The 18125-nt window shown below is 36.1% G+C and overlaps 2 protein-coding genes across 4 annotated transcripts; both read left to right on the top strand.

Moving 5' to 3' along the window:
* The first annotated feature begins 778 nt into the window (after positions 1-778).
* Positions 779-5733, top strand: LOC121295113 (cytosolic 5'-nucleotidase 1A-like). 3 transcript variants are annotated; one of them, XM_041219517.1, is made up of 7 exons: positions 779-898; positions 1299-1358; positions 2092-2235; positions 2877-3006; positions 3221-3343; positions 3722-3900; positions 4652-5733. In XM_041219517.1, the coding sequence occupies exons 2-7, from the start codon at positions 1314-1316 to the stop codon at positions 4952-4954; spliced, it is 924 nt and encodes a 307-aa protein (XP_041075451.1). In that variant the 5' UTR covers positions 779-898; positions 1299-1313; the 3' UTR covers positions 4955-5733. The 3 variants fall into 3 exon arrangements, with proteins under 3 accessions (XP_041075451.1, XP_041075452.1, XP_041075453.1); XM_041219518.1 differs by having other exon boundaries at positions 779-816; XM_041219519.1 differs by lacking the exon at positions 779-898 and adding an exon at positions 941-1155.
* A 1897-nt stretch (positions 5734-7630) lies between these two features.
* LOC121294928 (cathepsin D-like) lies at positions 7631-16460 on the top strand. Its single transcript, XM_041219138.1, has 9 exons — positions 7631-7865; positions 9512-9668; positions 11617-11740; positions 11982-12100; positions 12184-12383; positions 12694-12816; positions 13515-13659; positions 15277-15375; positions 15859-16460. Exons 1-9 carry the CDS (start codon positions 7804-7806, stop codon positions 16018-16020), a joined length of 1191 nt encoding a protein of 396 aa, XP_041075072.1. The 5' UTR covers positions 7631-7803; the 3' UTR covers positions 16021-16460.
* The last annotated feature ends 1665 nt before the right edge of the window (positions 16461-18125 follow it).

An 18125-nucleotide genomic window follows, 5' to 3' on the forward strand; every position in this document is an offset into this window, starting at 1 on the left:
AACACATTGTTATCACAGTTCACTAACTCTGGATACTGTTACAAAAAAGGAATCCTGTGTAGCAATTGTTCAAGGCTCTCCGTGGTCTATATTCTTCAGAATTCACAACCTTGTGTAGACATTTTGCCTTAATAAATGACATTCAAAAAAACACTGATTGTACCTATGATTTGTTAAGGCCAGAAAAAAAATCCCTTCACACCTCATATTTTTTAATTAATGTGTGCCTTATTATATTATATACTTATGCTTTATATAATGTAAAAGCAGAGCTTTAAGAAAAATAAAAAGTTCAAGGAGCTCATCGGTGGCCTCTTGAGGTCAAACTTGTGTACTGTATTTTTAACCTTTGGAAATAATAGCGCTGCTGTAGATATGGCCAAAAGTTTAGCATCACCTTGAGCTTTAGGATTGAGACCAAAAAAAAAAAAAAAAAAGTGTATGACGGTATTTAGCATCATGTAATCAAAGAAACTACAAAATGATATCGCAAAAGTCTACTGGAAGCTTGTAGGGGTAGTTATCTGTTTGCAGCCGATAATTTGACTGCATCTCGTTCTTTTGCAACATGATATAGGTTCTCCGCGTAATTGTACATTATATGATTGCGAAAAAAAATAAGCGTATTGTTATGAATTAGCAATACATCATCAAAACTCCCGTAGGCTACAACTATAATGTAAGAACACCCACTATTTTCACCCCAGCCGCTGGTTGGCTAAGCAGAAGTCACGCGTCGAATCAAAACTACAAATCCCACAATCCTTTGCGAAAAACATCGCATCACAAGTAATGTGTGTATGCAGTACTTCCTGAGTGAGTGACATTGTGGCAAACAAATGCAAACTATAAATCTGGCATCATCCCAGAAGAGATTTATATTTTCCGAAGCAAATAAGTATACACTTTTTTAATGGTTTAGTTTTACTATATTTCGTTTTATTGATGTATTTAAGGATGAAGTGGTAAACACACGTTGTGAGATGCCAACGTGAAGTTGTCAAGGTGACAGCTTAGCTGCAGAATGCATCGTGTTATATTTGTATTAAATGTAATTTGTATGTTGACACTGAATTTCTACATATTATTGTGTGTGCGTAACGAACGCTTGACAATAATATATTTTATTGGCTTGACTTCGGCATTGTTTGCTGGGTAGGTAGACTGGTGGTATGTCGAACCTGTTTAATCTGATGCAGATACAATATACTGTTTTTACCGGCTGTATTTTAACTTCATTTTATTTCTGAAGTTGGACATGTTACTACAGACATCTGTGTTTATTGTGTTTAATACAGACAAGGCTGGAAAAAATGGAACAATGTGGACATACCGTTCTCAATACTGGAGTAAAGCAGGTAAAGGCTTTGCATCTTTTTACACGTATTTTAGCCCATTTTATAACGTTGATGCCCATAAAAGGAGATTGTTTTTACTGTAGAAGTTTGAGATTTGAGTGAGCACCAGGGTTGAATAGCACAGTAGACTTCCTAATAATAACACTATGTAACACAGTTTTTGTTCCTGGGTAGTAAGTGTTATTTCCTAATTGCTTATACCTCAAAAGTATATAAAATGGCTATTATTCCCCACAAATACAAATTGTTACACGGTGTAATAGACCATCGTGAGCCCAGAATATTTTGTTACATGTTCTAAAACTTTATATTTCAGAGGTGGAATTAAGATATCCATATTGTCACCTATACTTGGGGCTTAACTAAGCTATTATGTGGACCAAACTGCTTCCCAATTGGAATCTTATTTCCATTCCTGCTAAATGTCAGAAACTGTGTCCCTCTGATTTGTTAGGAGATATCAGGGATTGCAATAACCCCCCAATTGCACAGCACTTTGATCCTTTCCTGGTTTTGTAAGAATATAATCAGACACATGAGCTTGTTACCTATACATTGTGGCTAATTAAGCTTGTAGTAAAACCTGGAACAGGTGAAATGTTATGAAATAGGAGTCTTATTTTCATCCCTGTATATTATTTTGTGATGCATTTGGGGGCACAGACAGTGTTGTAGATTTCTGTCCACTGCGGGCTAATTTCCCTTTCTAAAAATATTTATCATTTTTCTGCAGAAAGACACAAACCGAGCGATTGTGATCGCTGTCTCTTGCAGAGCCATCTTTGACCTGGAGGAGGAGCACAGGCTATCTGAAACCCATCAGATAGCCAAAGAGAATGAGCCACTGAAGGAGGGCACTGCCTTTAACTTCATCAAGGTAAACTCTTCTACACTTTTCTCTTACATTATCCTTTGAAATCCGTTTGCTTTAGTGGGCCGTCTATGTTGTCATTGTGTTTGTTTTAGTCTTTAAGGGGCTGCTGCTGCTAAGTATCCATCAGAAGGTTAATACTTGAGTCAGGTACAGCAGCTCAACTTTGGGCAATATCCCATGAACATATACTGTAAAGACATTGTAACTCTGTTTGATTGGTGCATTTGACATGGAATTGAAACTACCCTTAACTACTGACTTTTCCAATGTTTTAATAACCCAACCATGTAACTTTAGATTTTAACCTAATTTGGTGTCATTACACCATTAAGTTTGCTGTAATACAATAATAGAAACTGTTTCACATTTATACCTCTGTTATAGAAAACATATTCCCTATATATTTTCAGTAGGATTTAACTGAAAATTTGGGTTTGTCAAAATGAACATTTAAAGCAGGTTAAAGAAAATCTACTTGAAATAGTAGATTTTACTGATAAAGTACTCTTAATGCCTGGCTTCTGCCATAAAGTGTTTGATCAGATATTTATTAATGCACAAATGTGTAGGCTTTATACTAGTCTGTATGATGCATACGTACCTCAGCTAGGCTAGGATTTGACTGTAGATTCTTTGTTTTCCAGGCTGCCCAAATGGTAAATGAGAAGCTCCTGGAAAAGAATCCCAAGGAAAAACTGCTGTTTGATGTGATTCTGGTTTCAAATAACAGCCCCCAAAGTGGCTCACAGATAATTAACAGTGCAAAACATTATGGTGAGAAAGCCAGCTAATGAATAAATAATCATGTTAAAGATATCTCTTGCTAAATTTAGATTAACATGATACAGAATAACTCTTTGGGTTTATTTACTGGCTACAGGTTTGTGTCCTTTCTTTCCACTGCCAGTCGCTTTTCCGTCGATTTGCAATCCCCCCCCACACACCATTCCCCCTGAGGTTTACTCATTGTTGTTCTTTTGTCATGCAGGTCTGGACATCACCAGATTTTGTTTTGTGAGTGAGGAAGATTCCACAAAATACCTGCACTCTAACAATGTGAAATTGTTCTTGTCTGCAGACAAAACGGATGTTTGCAATGCCCTGAAGAGAGGTACTATACATTGTTTGTTTTTACAAGTTTTACTTTACCACATATGTTCATAATCTAGCTCCCCCCAACCTCTACCCCCACACTTTCATTTTGGAAATGTACACCTTAATAGAAAAAGTTATTTAAGGAGTCTAATTTGTGTCATTTTATGTTATTATTTGTATTATTATTTAAATTAAAGAATAAAGTTACCACTTAACTTTTTAGAAGATATTTTATCACACAATGCCTGCCTGTACTGAATTTTAATATGTGAAAGCTACCTTGTGTCATACAGCAGCGATGCAGGACAAATATCTCAATAGGCTCACCCTGTTCAGTCAAACTTTAGAGAAACAAGTTTATATATTATGATATTATGTTAATATCTTGTTTCAGGTATTCCTGCTGCCATGGTGTTCAAACAGGAAGTTGTGGCTCTCAGTGACCAGCTGAGGGTGGTGTTTGACGGGGACGCCATTCTCTTCTCAGCTGAGACGGAGCGCATCTTCCGAGAGAAAGGACTCTGTGAGGCGGTGAATTATGAGAAGCTTCGGGAGTCTGTCCCCATCGGAGAGGTAATTAAATTAGCTCTGCCAGTTACATACAGAAGTAAGAGGTAACAGTGAGTGACACTATTTAAATGCCATAATCATGCATTACAAGTAGGAGTTATGATTTTCAGGTTTTACCACATTTAACCCGATTTCTAACCCCTGATTGCTTAAGTGTGCATTCGGGTTAAACCTGAAAAAACCTCAATATAACATGTGCAGTCTGTGATTCAAATACAATGATTAGTATGGAAAATGTAGTTGCCAGTGTCGGAAACTAATCCTGTTGACCTGAGTTCTGTAGGTAGATTCTTAGCTGTGTCTGCTGTAAGTAGGTTATTTTTGAAAAATAAACTACTAAATGGGAAAAATTGAATGTTGTGTCTAGAAATTGCTTGAAAACAGCAGCTTGTGTAGCGTAAACTGGTAATGTTTGTTTATTTTTTTATAATGGGCAGGAAACGTAAACTACCTGTTGACTTGGTAAAAGAATATTACGCTACGTTAGACCAGAACACAGTAAAATGTCTGCAAATACACAAAAAAACCAAATGATTTATTTTAATGGGCATATGTAGCCTAATGAATAGTACAACTATTTTTGTTGATAAACCAAAATACAATACAAACTGGTGGTAAAAAGTCTAATACCCCATTAGAAGCCACACACATTTCTTCTTGCTTCACTTGTTCTGCTGCTTGTTCTCTATTCAATTTTTTTACATTTTCACATCACATGTTATAGTGTGTTATCTTGTTTTTTTTACTTTCTCAGGGACCTCTGAAGGAGTTTGCAATGCTTCTCGGGGAGATGAGAAAGAAATTCTCCCTTGACAACAGTCCTCTCTGTATCTACCTAATGACGTCCCGGAGCAACAGGGATATGAGCGCCCGGGCTATCAAGACTCTGCGCGCTTGGGGGCTGGAGGTGAATGAAGCGTTCTTCTTGGACGGGGCCCCCAAGGATCCTATTCTTTCCCAGATACAACCACACATCATCTTCGATGATGGGATGCACCACATTTGGGGGGCCCAGGGTGTTGGCACACCGGCAGCCTTGGTGCCATCTTCCTGCTAACAATCATCAGGCTTCCTGCAAAGTATTTTTATAAACTCATTACATCACTTAGGAATTTTAAGTGTATGTCACAAAAAAAAGCCAGTGGTGAAAATTGGCATGCTGAAAATAATAATAATAATAATGGCTTTGTAGCCCAGGTGGCCACACAGCTGTTTTCTTCCATTTTAAGTTTTATAAAAGACAAGCATGCATTTTATAGGGACTAAAACAGCAGTCCAGTGATTCCTCTTAGTTGATTACTTTCACTCAGGGACCCATGACAGAAACCACCAAAAACGACTATCTGTATAGACCAATGTTTACACAATTGCTTGCAGACATATCTCTGTGTTTCTGGGTTGAGCAGCTCTCCTCCTTGCACACTTACAATGAAGTGTTCTCTCTGAAATTGCCTTCCCACAAGGTTAAGTTGAAAAAAAATAAGAAAATAATAAACAACAGCAATGCATTATTTTCAACAATCTTTTTTCTTTTATAAATGCATATGTTAGGGAATGTGTATATCCTCTATTAGCCCCAGGTGCGTATGGATTGCATTTAGGGGTACAAGGTGCAATATGAATGTGGGTGAAAATAGAGATATTCACTTGCTTTGCTTTATCTGTACTTTTAAATAGTTTTTTCAAACACATTGTTATCACAGTTCACTAACTCTGGATACTGTTACAAAAAAGGAATCCTGTGTAGCAATTGTTCAAGGCTCTCCGTGGTCTATATTCTTCAGAATTCACAACCTTGTGTAGACATTTTGCCTTAATAAATGACATTCAAAAAAACACTGATTGTACCTATGATTTGTTAAGGCCAGAAAAAAAATCCCTTCACACCCCATATTTTTTAATTCATGTGTGCCTGATTATATTATATACTTATGCTTTATATAATGTAAAAGCAGAGCTTTAAGAGAAAAATAGAACAAGTAAAAAGTTCAAGGAGCTCATCGGTGTCCTCTTGAGGTCAAATATGTGTACTGCATTTTTAATTTTGGAAATAATAGCGCAGCTGTAGATATGGCCAAAAGTTTAGCATCACCTTGAACTTTAGGATTGAGACCAAAAAAAAATAAAAGAAAAAGTGTATGACGGTATTTAGCATCATGTAATCAAAAAAACTACAAAATGATATCGCAAAAGTCTACTGGAAGCCATAATAGTAGTACAGTATTTTATGTTAGATTTTGAAATGTCACATTTTTCAATTAAAAAAAAAAAAAGTGCAGTTCAAGTTACTTATCAAATGTTATACATAACTTGAAATATGCAACTGTTCAACAGCTGAAAACAAGTAAAAAGGTCTAATTAAGCAAATGATCCATTCAATTAAGGGTCTAGTTAAGTAATTGAGAGCTCGGTTGGAATGAAAACCAGCAGACAGGGGGACCCCAGGACCGAGTTTGAGAAGCCTAATCTAAAGGGTTGTTTTGATCAGCCATTGACCTGCTGGAAGAAACCACAGTGGGATTGTTTTTGGCACACTCCAGCACTGGGGAATTGGATCACATCAAGTATTTATCCTTGGATCATCCCTAAAATAAGTGGTTATTGCAAACCAGGTGAATTTACTGCCAGTAAAATGCTGAGTGGAGATAGATCAAATCTATCACAAAGTTAGCTTTGACTAATAGCAAAACATTACCACCACAATTTGATATTGAATTGTGTTCTGTGTCAATGGATTTTTACTTATATCTGTGGCCTTAAATGTATACTAAACTCAAGCAAGTCAGCAGCAGTAGCTGAATTTGTGCAGATTTTGAATGTGCTAAAGAGCCGTATGATTTCAGAAATACTGCAACAACATGGTTAATGTCAACAAGAAACATTTGTATTGCGTTTGCACCTCACGTGATTTTTGTTCTTCTTTTATTTCTCTATAATAGCAAGAAGTAATGTTTAAAGCCTGGACACAAATTGATTTAATTCAACATGCAACCTCAATACTAACTATTCCCTCCAATTATAACTCATTTAAAAACTGGTCATGCTTAAAAACAAAACAATGCAATGTAGTTTGTATAATTCCTGTTGCTGTACTGTGCTTTAGATTAAATGAATAAAAGGTCTGGTTGAAATAGGATATTATTTAAATATGAAAAACAAAATCAGACTCACTTGGAGATTAGTTTTAGAATATGTTACACTGTTTTCATTCACAACTGCACTAAAATGAGCTAATTATATTTGCCAAAGGATTAAAAAGTAATTTAATTTGTAGGTTGCACCAGGTGACTAATGAGTCACCTGCCTCCTACTTATAACATTTAGAATATAAAGCAGGCATTGTACGTTAGCTGTAGAATTAGGTCAGGTGTTTGTTTTATTAAAATACTTGTCTGTTCAATTTTTAGGCCGTTTACTTTTGTGTGTCTGTTTTTCTTCATACTCAACATAAATCATCCTTCTAAAGACATTGTCGTTGCATAGAAATTGTTTTGGAAAGCTCACACATTACAATCATGTAAACCAGGTAGATCTGGTGCAAAAACAATGCAATTCAAACGGTGTATATTGACTTTGTCTGAGATAGTTTTGAAATGTGCAGACCTTTTGCTAGTTGTTTGCTGTAAATGTTGTTGACAAACTACAGTATTGCAAAATCCGCGGATGTTGTAAGATGACTAAAACACTTAACATTGATAAGCTTGGGTGGTGACTTCTCGCGCTTGATGGCACCGCACCATCACATGACTGTTCGCAAAAATAATTTAAGGTCGGCTGACTGCGAGGCAGCTTAAACTCCCACGAAACTGCTTTGTCATCGTTTAAATATCATTCAGGGAACCAACGTTTAGCACTGACATCCAGAAGGACAACAACAACAACAACAACAACATAATAATAATAATAATGAAATTCTCGTATATAATTCTGTTTGCTGCCTTTATCGCGACCACCAATGCTATTGTCAGGTAAGCACGTCCGTCACATACTGCCGTTGCAACATAGCAACAGTATTGTTTGTATGTAATAAAGAGGAACCAACGCGTTTCTAGCACAAATAAATCGAGTTGTGTTAGTCATTACATGTACTAAAAATCTAATTGAGCTTTAACCATATTTCATTTGAATTAGTGCATCCACAGTTATGTATGTTTAAATTGTAAATAAAGCCAGGAAAAACAACAACATCTGCTTCGTCTTAATCTACACACATTACTTAAATGTTATCTCACGCTTTGTACTGCCTTTATGTTGTGTTGCTCTACTTGCAAGTCATTTAAACATGTTCATTATGTAAGCTTGCCAGTTTTATTTTGTTTATAAAGGCGTACTGATAACAAGTAACAAATTCACTTCTGTTGTAGATTGCACGCAGACCTCGCTCACAACGAATAGTGTAAACTGCAGAGCAACATCAGATCAATGCAATAATAATTTAACCAGTGTATTCATTTTTAGGAATTTAAAAGAGAGTTTATGTAAGAGCGTAGGTGTATTCATTTCATGCAGGGGTGATTTAATTTCGTTGCAGCGCAGTTCAGAATCATTAATGGAAGTCACAATGGATACGTAATTGTGTGTTTGGTAGCATTGGTGGCCTCGGGTGGAAACAGAGGCACCCATGCACAACACATTGCAATGCCTACGTGCATTCGGTATGCATTTCTATTATTGACATATCTACCTTAAATCTATGGCGTGCACTTTTTTAAAGTTCTTTAAACCACAATATGATTTCCATCTGTCTGCTAAAAGTGACCTAAGTAGTTTAAAATTCCTCTTTTAGAAAAGGATCAGCAAAGCTTTGAAACAGTGCCTGTTTCAATTGCACATGGCAAGAAAGCCAAATAAGTTTTTTTTTTTTTTTTCCCCCCCCTCATAATTCACTAATAAGTTGATCATCTTTTTAAATAACCTGTCTGCATGACACTGGAGATTGTTTCCTGAGACTCTGCAGTCAAGATAATGGCCGCACCCTCCCAACAGTACAGAGCACTATGGAGAGGTTAATAATAACACAACCTAATAATAAATGTGACATTTTACAAAGGCTTTGCATGAACTGTGTTGTGTTCTAGAGCTATGGCCAAAAGTGTTGCATCACCTAGAATTTTAGGACAGAAACATCATTAAAAAAAAAAAAAAACTATGACATAATTTAGGTCAAAGAAACTACAAAATGACATTGCAAAAGTCTACCGGAAGCCATAACAGTAGTACAGTATTTCATGTTAGATTTTGAAATGTCACATTTTAAAATGTTAGTTTTTTAAGTATATGGGAAAACTACATGCCGTTATATAATTCGGTACGTTGCTGTACTATTATTCAGCAGGTTTCATTTGACTTTCTGAAACAAAATCAGATAATTCTGTAGAGTGATGCAAAACTTTTGGCCATAGCTGCATGTACCCTTTTAACTTATAAACCTCATTAACTGAAGAACTTAAGCAGGCCAACAGCCAGACTGAGAAGTCTGGCCACTTGACCAAATCTTTTTAGCAAACGTGCACATAAAGATGCACAATTAACAGAGTCAGTATACGGAGGGATCTGTGTAATGAAGTGCTGTAGTATTCTCACTCAACCTACTTTTTTTCCTCTTTTTTTGAAGAATTCCTCTACAAAAGTTCCGATCTCTCAGAAGAACTCTGTCCGATGCTGGTAGAAGTGTTGAAGGGCTGGTCTCTGAAGAACATAATTTAAAATACAATCTAGACTTCCCTTCCAGAGATGGACCTACTCCAGAGACTCTCAAAAACTATCTTGATGTGAGTTTAAAAAAAAAAAAAAAAAAAAAAAAAAAAAAAACCTTGATGTGGTCTAAGGGAGATGGATTGTCTCGTAGAAAGTGAGGTTACATTTAACACAGTAAAAGTGTTCTCTTTTTGTAAACATTGCTTTGTTACGTACAGTAGCTTGCCATTTGAGCCCTACTCCTAAGTCAAACCAGTTTAAACTGCTTGCCTTCTGTGTTAATGCTGATCAATGCCAGTAAATGTAGCCTTGTTTGATTCTTTCCAGAAATGTGTTCTCATAATCACCACATTAGCGCTGTGCTGGTTATAAAATAAGTGTGGTGATAAGGAGCGTTTTTGTTTCGTTTTGTTTTTCTTGAAAGCTCTAAAGCGGGTTAAGCCTGTTTTGAGTTACTGTTTGAGTTCTACAGTAGTAGTCATATGATATGGAGCACTGGGCTGTTCCAGAGAGTTTTCCAGGTCATCGCTTTGTTTTAATGTCACCCTTTTCATTAAGCTAAAGATGAATAACCTATATTAATGTCTTAAGGAGTTACGACCAGTAGTAGCCTGTGAAACCAATCAACCACACACATCTATTGTGTTTGTTTTTTGGTTTTTTTTAAGCCATGCTGCTATAAATCCCAGTATCTGCCAGTTGGATCATACTGGCAAGGGAGCAGCTACTTATGCATTTAAAAATCAACCTAAGCTGGCATGTTATAACAGCTAAATCCAGATCTGGAAAGGTGTTTGCAGTAAATAAAGCAAAATAGTGTGAACAGGCGTTCCCCACCTCAACCTGCCTTGTCAGCTTGCTGCTTGCTTTATCAGGCTTCATCACATGCTCTTGGACCAGGGCTTTATTACTCACTGTTTAGTGTGTTTGCCAACAGACAAGTCACAGCATAGTACTAACCCCTTCAAAATGGAGCTGCAATTAACAGTACATTAGCCATGGTTTATGCTAGCATTTCAGTGTTGCAGCACTTAATACATGGGTATTTTGCTGTGTTACTGCAAAGTTTCTTTTTTTTTTTTTTTATCTTTGTAAGGAAAATTTAAAATGCAAACAGAAGAATGAACACCTGTAAGATTACAAGAGTCCTGCATTGTTTTTATTGTAAGTTAAAGTCCCACATGTCTGAATTTGTTTGAACTCCTCTGATTCTGTAGCTGTGGGGTAATATCTGTGGAAGAGAAGCAGAACATGAGAGACTACAGTTGACATTAATTAAAATGCCTTGCATTTTTAGACTATTTGGAGATTTTAAAAAAGTTTTTATTTATTTTTTATTTGGGGGAAAAAAAATTAGATGCTTTAATACCATTGAAATTTCCATTTGAAGGCTTACAGAAAATGTGTTAACCAACTTATGCATTCTTTTAAGAAATAGTGGTAAAAGTTAAGACATGTGAGTGGGCTGTGTGTCGCATACTGCTAGCGCCTGACTGCTTGCTAAAGTGTGCAGCTCAAAACCACATGAGGTCAGCTTGCAGTGTCATATTAATCGCAGGGTGCTTTAGTGTTGGTGGATCCACACACAGTTTAATGTCAAGGGGAAACATTGTCAGCAAGTTTTACCTTTTTACTTCAGTTGTTAAATAAATAATTCCCTAATCATAATGAAAACTGTATTGTTTTCTAATTCTATATTCTTTGGGATTGAAACAAAAGATAACTACCATTATTATATATATATATATATATATATATATATATATATATATATATATATATATATATATATATATATATATATAAAATCTCCCACCTGACTACTGAGTAGTTTCATCAAAGCAACGGTTATGATTGCCATTCAAGAAGTCATAGTTTGGTAGAATCTGTAGATGTCATTTTGGCTTTGGACTTATCTAGTCCAAAGTCAAATACCCTGCTGTCCGCTTTACAATGCAGTCAGGCCTCTCCGTCTGTTACATGTACAGTGTTGTCTGATTTGTCGAATCTGTGTCCTTTCAGGCTCAGTACTATGGAGAGATTGGGATTGGGACTCCACCTCAGCTTTTCACTGTGGTCTTTGATACCGGCTCTTCCAACCTGTGGGTGCCTTCTATCCACTGCTCACTGACTGATATTGCTTGCTGTAAGTTTTATGGAAATGCTTGCCATTTTATAGTGGGATGGTCATTCCAGATCAAGGTGACCAAATTCTGGGAAAAAAGATAAAAGGTTGAAAGATGGAGAAAAATGCATCTGATGGAGAAAGAGCTGTGCCCCTCAAAAAGGTCATAAGAATTGACGTTTTTGCAAATCCGGAGCTGGAATAAACGAGATACATACATTAAAATTAAGATTCTAGCAATCTTTTCTTCATTTCCTTTTAGTGCTTCACCACAAGTATAACTCTGCAAAATCGAGCACCTACGTGAAGAATGGGGCAGCATTTTCAATCCAGTATGGCTCAGGCAGTCTTTCTGGGTTTCTTAGCCAAGATACGTGCAAGGTACACAACAGCACAGGTTTGGTTTTAAACATTATCTTTTATTGTCCATAGTGCATGAGTAAATCCCTTTCTTTGTTTCTCAGATTGGGGACATTTCTGTAGACGGTCAGGTGTTTGGGGAAGCCATCAAACAACCTGGGGTGGCGTTTATTGCTGCCAAGTTTGATGGAATCCTGGGCATGGCTTACCCAAAGATCGCTGTGGATGAAGTGACTCCAGTCTTTGATAATATCATGAGCCAGAAAAAAGTGGAAAAGAATGTCTTCTCTTTTTACCTAAACAGGTAATGCTGATCCTTCAGTGAAGCTCAACCTCTTTAGTACTTTCTTATTGAGACAAAACTATTGCAGTATTTTACAAAATGGGGGTATGTATGTACAAAATGTACTGTTTATATGAAGAACTGGGGAGATACCTTGTAATACAAGTGAATGCCAAAGTTGCAAAACATTGTAACTAGCTATACACTATATGTACTGTACTTCATTTGTCATATCGTCAGTGGTAAAAATTATATTAACAGAGTGCATCGCTAATTCACTTTGTCTGTTTCATTGTCATTTTTTATATTTGTAATAAATCTGTCATCTCAGGAACCCAGACACTCAACCAGGGGGTGAACTGCTGCTGGGGGGAACTGATCCCAAATATTACACTGGAGAGTTCAACTACCTGAACATCACACGCCAGGCCTACTGGCAGATCCATATGGATAAGTAAGTAGAGGCTTTATATTGTGCCAAAGCCATTTGATATACAAACCATGCGGTTGGATATATATGATTAGAATTAGGGGTGTAATTAAATAATCTTAACATCTGGACAATTTCTATTTTAGTAAGGAATATAAAGTCTTAAGATGGATGAGTAAAAGTCTCTTATACAGTCTTCCTGTTTGCATCTGTGTTTTCTTGATGAACCCAGTATATCTATCTATCTATCTATCTCATACTTTTTTTTTTTTATTGACTGAAGCTTTCCTTTCTGATTCAGCCTTGTTGGTTTTTATACAAAGTATCAGTAAAGAAAATGGACATAGCAGGTCCACCACAATAATGTATGTTGTAGAATCCACAGATTCTACTGATTTGAAACGCCTCATTCCAGCCCTTGCTTATACAAGCAGTAAGAAGGGGCAGAAGCTTTCGCAGGATATATGTAAATGCCCTCTAGATGATACTGAGCTCTTGGCTGACATTTTCAGTAGTAAATCTAAAGCAGAATGGCACACCGATAGGATGCGAGTCAATAGATACCGACCTTTGAGGAAAACAGGCACAGAAAACAACACTGTGTTCTGTTGATTATTTTATTTTACAGATTGCCTTTTCATTTTATAGATTTGTATTTATTGAACACTTTGATTGTACTGGTGGTGTGATGTTTAAAACCGTCTTATGTTTGTTTTGTACAGGTTGGGTGTTGGAAGCCAGCTGACTCTGTGCAAGGGGGGTTGTGAAGCCATCGTGGATACTGGAACCTCTCTCATCACTGGACCATCTGCAGAGGTGAAAGCCCTGCAGAAAGCCATTGGAGCTGTCCCACTCATCCAGGGGGAGGTATGTCTGAAAGCGAAATGACCACATGCAGTATGTAATACAAAGGGGGATTAGAAAGTTTACAACATCAGTGATATGGTGCGTTGGTGTGGTAAACTTACTTTCTAATTTCTTTATATACACACAAACAGACAGTTGTAGTCAAAAGTTTACATCCCCTAATAGAAACTTAGAATTTCTAGACCTTTCTAAATTTTAGGAAAAATCATTTGTAGAAAAAGTTTTACTTTTTTTTATTTGCTCATTCAAAAGTATCCATACCCTTTTGATGCTATGAGAGTATTGTTTATAAGGTGCTAGAAAATTCAATATGATAATGCAGAACCTAATTCTGACCTTGGGCAGAAAATAATTTTAGTTATTTTCATAAAGCTGGAGAAGGATACAAAAATATTCCCAAGCATTTGATTATCCCAAGTTCAAGTTGTTTCTATTATCAAGACATACAGGACTCATGGTACTGTCACAATGTAGCCTTGTCTGGAAGAAAGTAGAAGAATTGTGAGGAAGGTTAATAACAATCAGAGATTGACTGCCAAAGATATTCAAAGTGAACTGGCTGCAAGTGCGACTGGTCTTTCCATTTCAACCATAGGTCAAGTATTGCATGGTTGCAGGCCAAGGAAAAAGCCACTCTTAGCAAAACATCACAAGTGCAATCGCTTACACAAAAATGGCATCTGAATGATGGATATAAGTTCTGGTCAGAGGTTTTGAGCTATTTGGTAATGCTGATAGTTACGTTTGGAGAAAATCTGGTGAGGCTTACAAAGAGAAACACCATACTTGCTGTAAGCATGGAGGTGGTAGTATCCTTCTATTGGGCTGTCTTTCCTCTAAAGTCACAGGAAGTGTAGTTCCAATACATGGTATAATGAATTCCATGGCATACCAAAATATATTGGCCAATCATCTGAACACGTTCCAACACAACAACGATGCAAAGCACACACATGAAAATGTACTTCAGAGTGGTTAAAGAATAAAATTAAGGCTCTGGAATGGCCTAATCAAGTCTCGCTCTAAATCCGATTGAGAATCTTTGCTATGAGTTGAAGGCTGTGCACAAGGAGTCCTTGGAATTTGAATGGTCAAAAATCACTAAATAATAATGCCAAAAGCTCATTTGACAAATATTCTAATTGTTTATTGCTAAAGGTACCTCAGCTAGCTAGGAATGTACTTTTCCTTGTCAGGTATGAATAATTTTGAATGAGCATTTTTTGGAGTTTTGCAAAAAGATTGCTGAAATAAATATGTCTTTCTTGTATCTTTTTGTTTTTCATAAGCAAAACTTTTGCTACAAAATATTTCTAGAAATTTCTCAAAAATAAAGAATTTTAGGAAGTCTCATACATTTCCATTGGGGTATGTAAACTTCTGACTACAACTGTGTATATAGAATATAAGAATTCTCAATTTTATAGTAGGCTAGCACATGTACCACATTTCACTGTCTATAATAGCAGGTAATTTTGTTTCACCCTAGACAGAATTGCCCCAAGTTTTAACATTAACTTGAAGTTGTTTATATCGAATAGCCAGCTACTGGTAATTGAAATGCATAACTATGTAAATATCTTACATGTGTAACAAAGTCAGTCATTGTCTTTTCAGTACATGGTTGATTGTAAGAAAGTGCCCACTCTTCCTGCCATCTCGTTCAAACTTGGAGGTCAGACCTACACCCTAACTGGGGATCAGTACATCTTGAAGGTGAGCTGTTTGAAAGGTTTTCATTGATGTTGCATTTGGGAATCCCAAACACCAGTTACTAAAAATACCTGTTCTTTTAATATGTAGCCAGTGGACCTTGGATTACAGAATGCACTGATAGATTGTGATGTTGCTATTGGGGAAGTTATAAATATTTAATGTGTGGTCTAGTAAAATTTAAGTTATATAAGAAGTGTAGCTATAGCTTTATATAAACTGGACAATATACATACTGTGTACAAGAATAAGTTCACTAAAGGAGATAGATTGATAGATAGATTAAATGAAATAAATGCATGTCTTTCACAAAGATTTAAAATGTTATTTAAGGCTTTGTTTTTCAGAAGGAACTGTGTTTTTAATAGGTTTTCTAGACTATGGAATTAAAGAAAAGCAAACCTATTTCATAGATGCATTTCAAAATGTAGGACTTCATTGACTGGCTTTTCTGACCTGTGTTTTTTGCCTTTTCATTTCCCATAGGAAAGTCAGGCCGGCCAGACTATCTGTCTGAGTGGCTTCATGGGTCTTGACATCCCAGCCCCAGCTGGGCCTCTGTGGATCCTAGGAGATGTGTTTATTGGCCAGTATTACACTGAGTTTGACAGGGAAAACAACAGGGTGGGTTTTGCAAAATCAAAATAAACGTGAACATTTTCACAGTCGGTGTGGGAGGGGGAAAGACATACTAAGAAATCGCACATGCACTATTTCTGTTACTCTACACACTTTAGAACCAGGTAGCAATAAGTTTGCATTAAAGGTAGACCCCAGTGTCTCATTTTATTGATAAATGAGTGCTTTTTCTGTTACTAAATTCAGAACAAAATATAAAGTTCAATTCAGTGTGAGAGTTGTAATTCAGGGCTCCATGCTGTTCTGTTTTTGTTAGTGGTAGTTTTTAGCAAAATGTTTTTTTTTTCTCTGAGATGGTAATCATGCAACAGGTTTGTTTGTTTGTTTGTTTTAACAGGTATGTTAGCAATGTCTAGTTTAATGTAACTGCTGTTATGTATCAAATCGTACCTCTTGATGTTGCAGCCTTTTTATGTAGTAGTTGGATCTAAATAAATGAACAAACTAGATTTACTTGTGGTTTTTTTTCCAATAAATAAATGTCCATTGACTGAATGCTCCACCTGGAAAATGATACTTGTGGACATGGAGTTAACAACCAGTATGAAGTAAATGTTTCTGGGATTTTGTAAACCGGCCAGTATCCTTTATAATCAAGCCCCTCACACATGTAATCTGACATCCTCAACTTTGAATGTAAGAGTAACTTCAATCTCTCTTTTTGGATTCTTTAATCTCATTTTAAAAGGTGTATGTATACATGGCACTTCTTACTCTTTTTGTGATCACTGCCTTGTTAGAACAAAAAATGTGGGTTTAGTACTCTAAGCCAAGAGCTCCATTGACTATTTTAACATTCTCAGACTCCAGGTCACTTAAATACTTCACCACCTGACATACAAAGTACAAGGAAAATAGCTGATTGTGCCACAGCAACTGTGATGTATTTCTTAACCTTTCTGTGGATTTGTGATGAGTATTAACTACTTGCATGGTTTGGTCATATGATATTTTATATCCACTCTTCCTGTTTTGATAACATCAAGCTTTTTCATGGTAATTCAAAGTTTAATTACTTGTCATTTGAAATATAAAATGTAAGCATATCACAAGACTTATAATCTTATAATTATTATCTTATAATTATAATCTTAATATGTGCCTGCTTAACAAGTACTGTAGTAGTGATTTATTTGATCTTATCTAGTTTTTCATTGTCAGGTTAACCTGGTGGTATAAAATAGTATTTGCCATAAATTGTCAAATTGTGTTAAATATCTGAAGCTCATAACTCCTGAAAGAGGGCAGATAGGCAGAACACGTATAGGAACCATAATATGCTCTATAAAAATATGTCCTTGCTGTTTAATTTGACCTTTTGTTACTGGACAACAAAACACCACAATAGCTTAAATCTCAAAAAGACTCATATTTACCACTGAAATCTTATAGGAAACCAACTAAGACCTTTCTAAAAATGTCTTGGACTTTGACCATTTTGACCTTTCGTTACTGATCAAACTGCACAACTAAATGCTATAATAGCTTAAATCTCTTTTAAAAACTGCATATATACTCATATTTACTGCTGAATATGTATAGGAAACCAACTAAGAGTTTTCTAAAAATGTCTTGGACTTTGACCTGTCGTTCATGGTCAAACTTGGTCCAAAAAAAAACTAGATTACAGCCTTTGAATTCACTTTTACTACACTTTTAAAGCAACCAGTTGAATAGGCAAATAACGTCAATGCTCTCGTTTTACACCGCAGACAAAGTTTCCCCAGAAACTTCCATTCTAGTTGTGTTTGTTTATGGACATGGTATAACTCATGTCAGTAAAGAAGGAAGGTAGTTTGTACCAGTCCAGTCATTTTTTTTACTATGGGCGTGCATACTGTTGAGCTCATAAAGGTAACATTGTGAATAATTTTGCATACTTTTAGAACACAACTGGACTTTGGAATGTAAATTAACATTTTTGACCAGAAGATTGCAATCGTTGTGTTAATTGTAATTAAATGATGATGGATATAAGTTCTGGTCAGAGGTTTTGAGCTATTTGGTAATGCTGATAGTTACGTTTGGAGAAAATCTGGTGAGGCTTACAAAGAGAAACACCATACTTGCTGTAAGCATGGAGGTGGTAGTATCCTTCTATTGGGTTGTCTTTC

The sequence above is a fragment of the Polyodon spathula genome, chromosome 19 (genome assembly GCF_017654505.1).
Source record: "Polyodon spathula isolate WHYD16114869_AA chromosome 19, ASM1765450v1, whole genome shotgun sequence".
NCBI lineage: Eukaryota > Metazoa > Chordata > Actinopteri > Acipenseriformes > Polyodontidae > Polyodon > Polyodon spathula.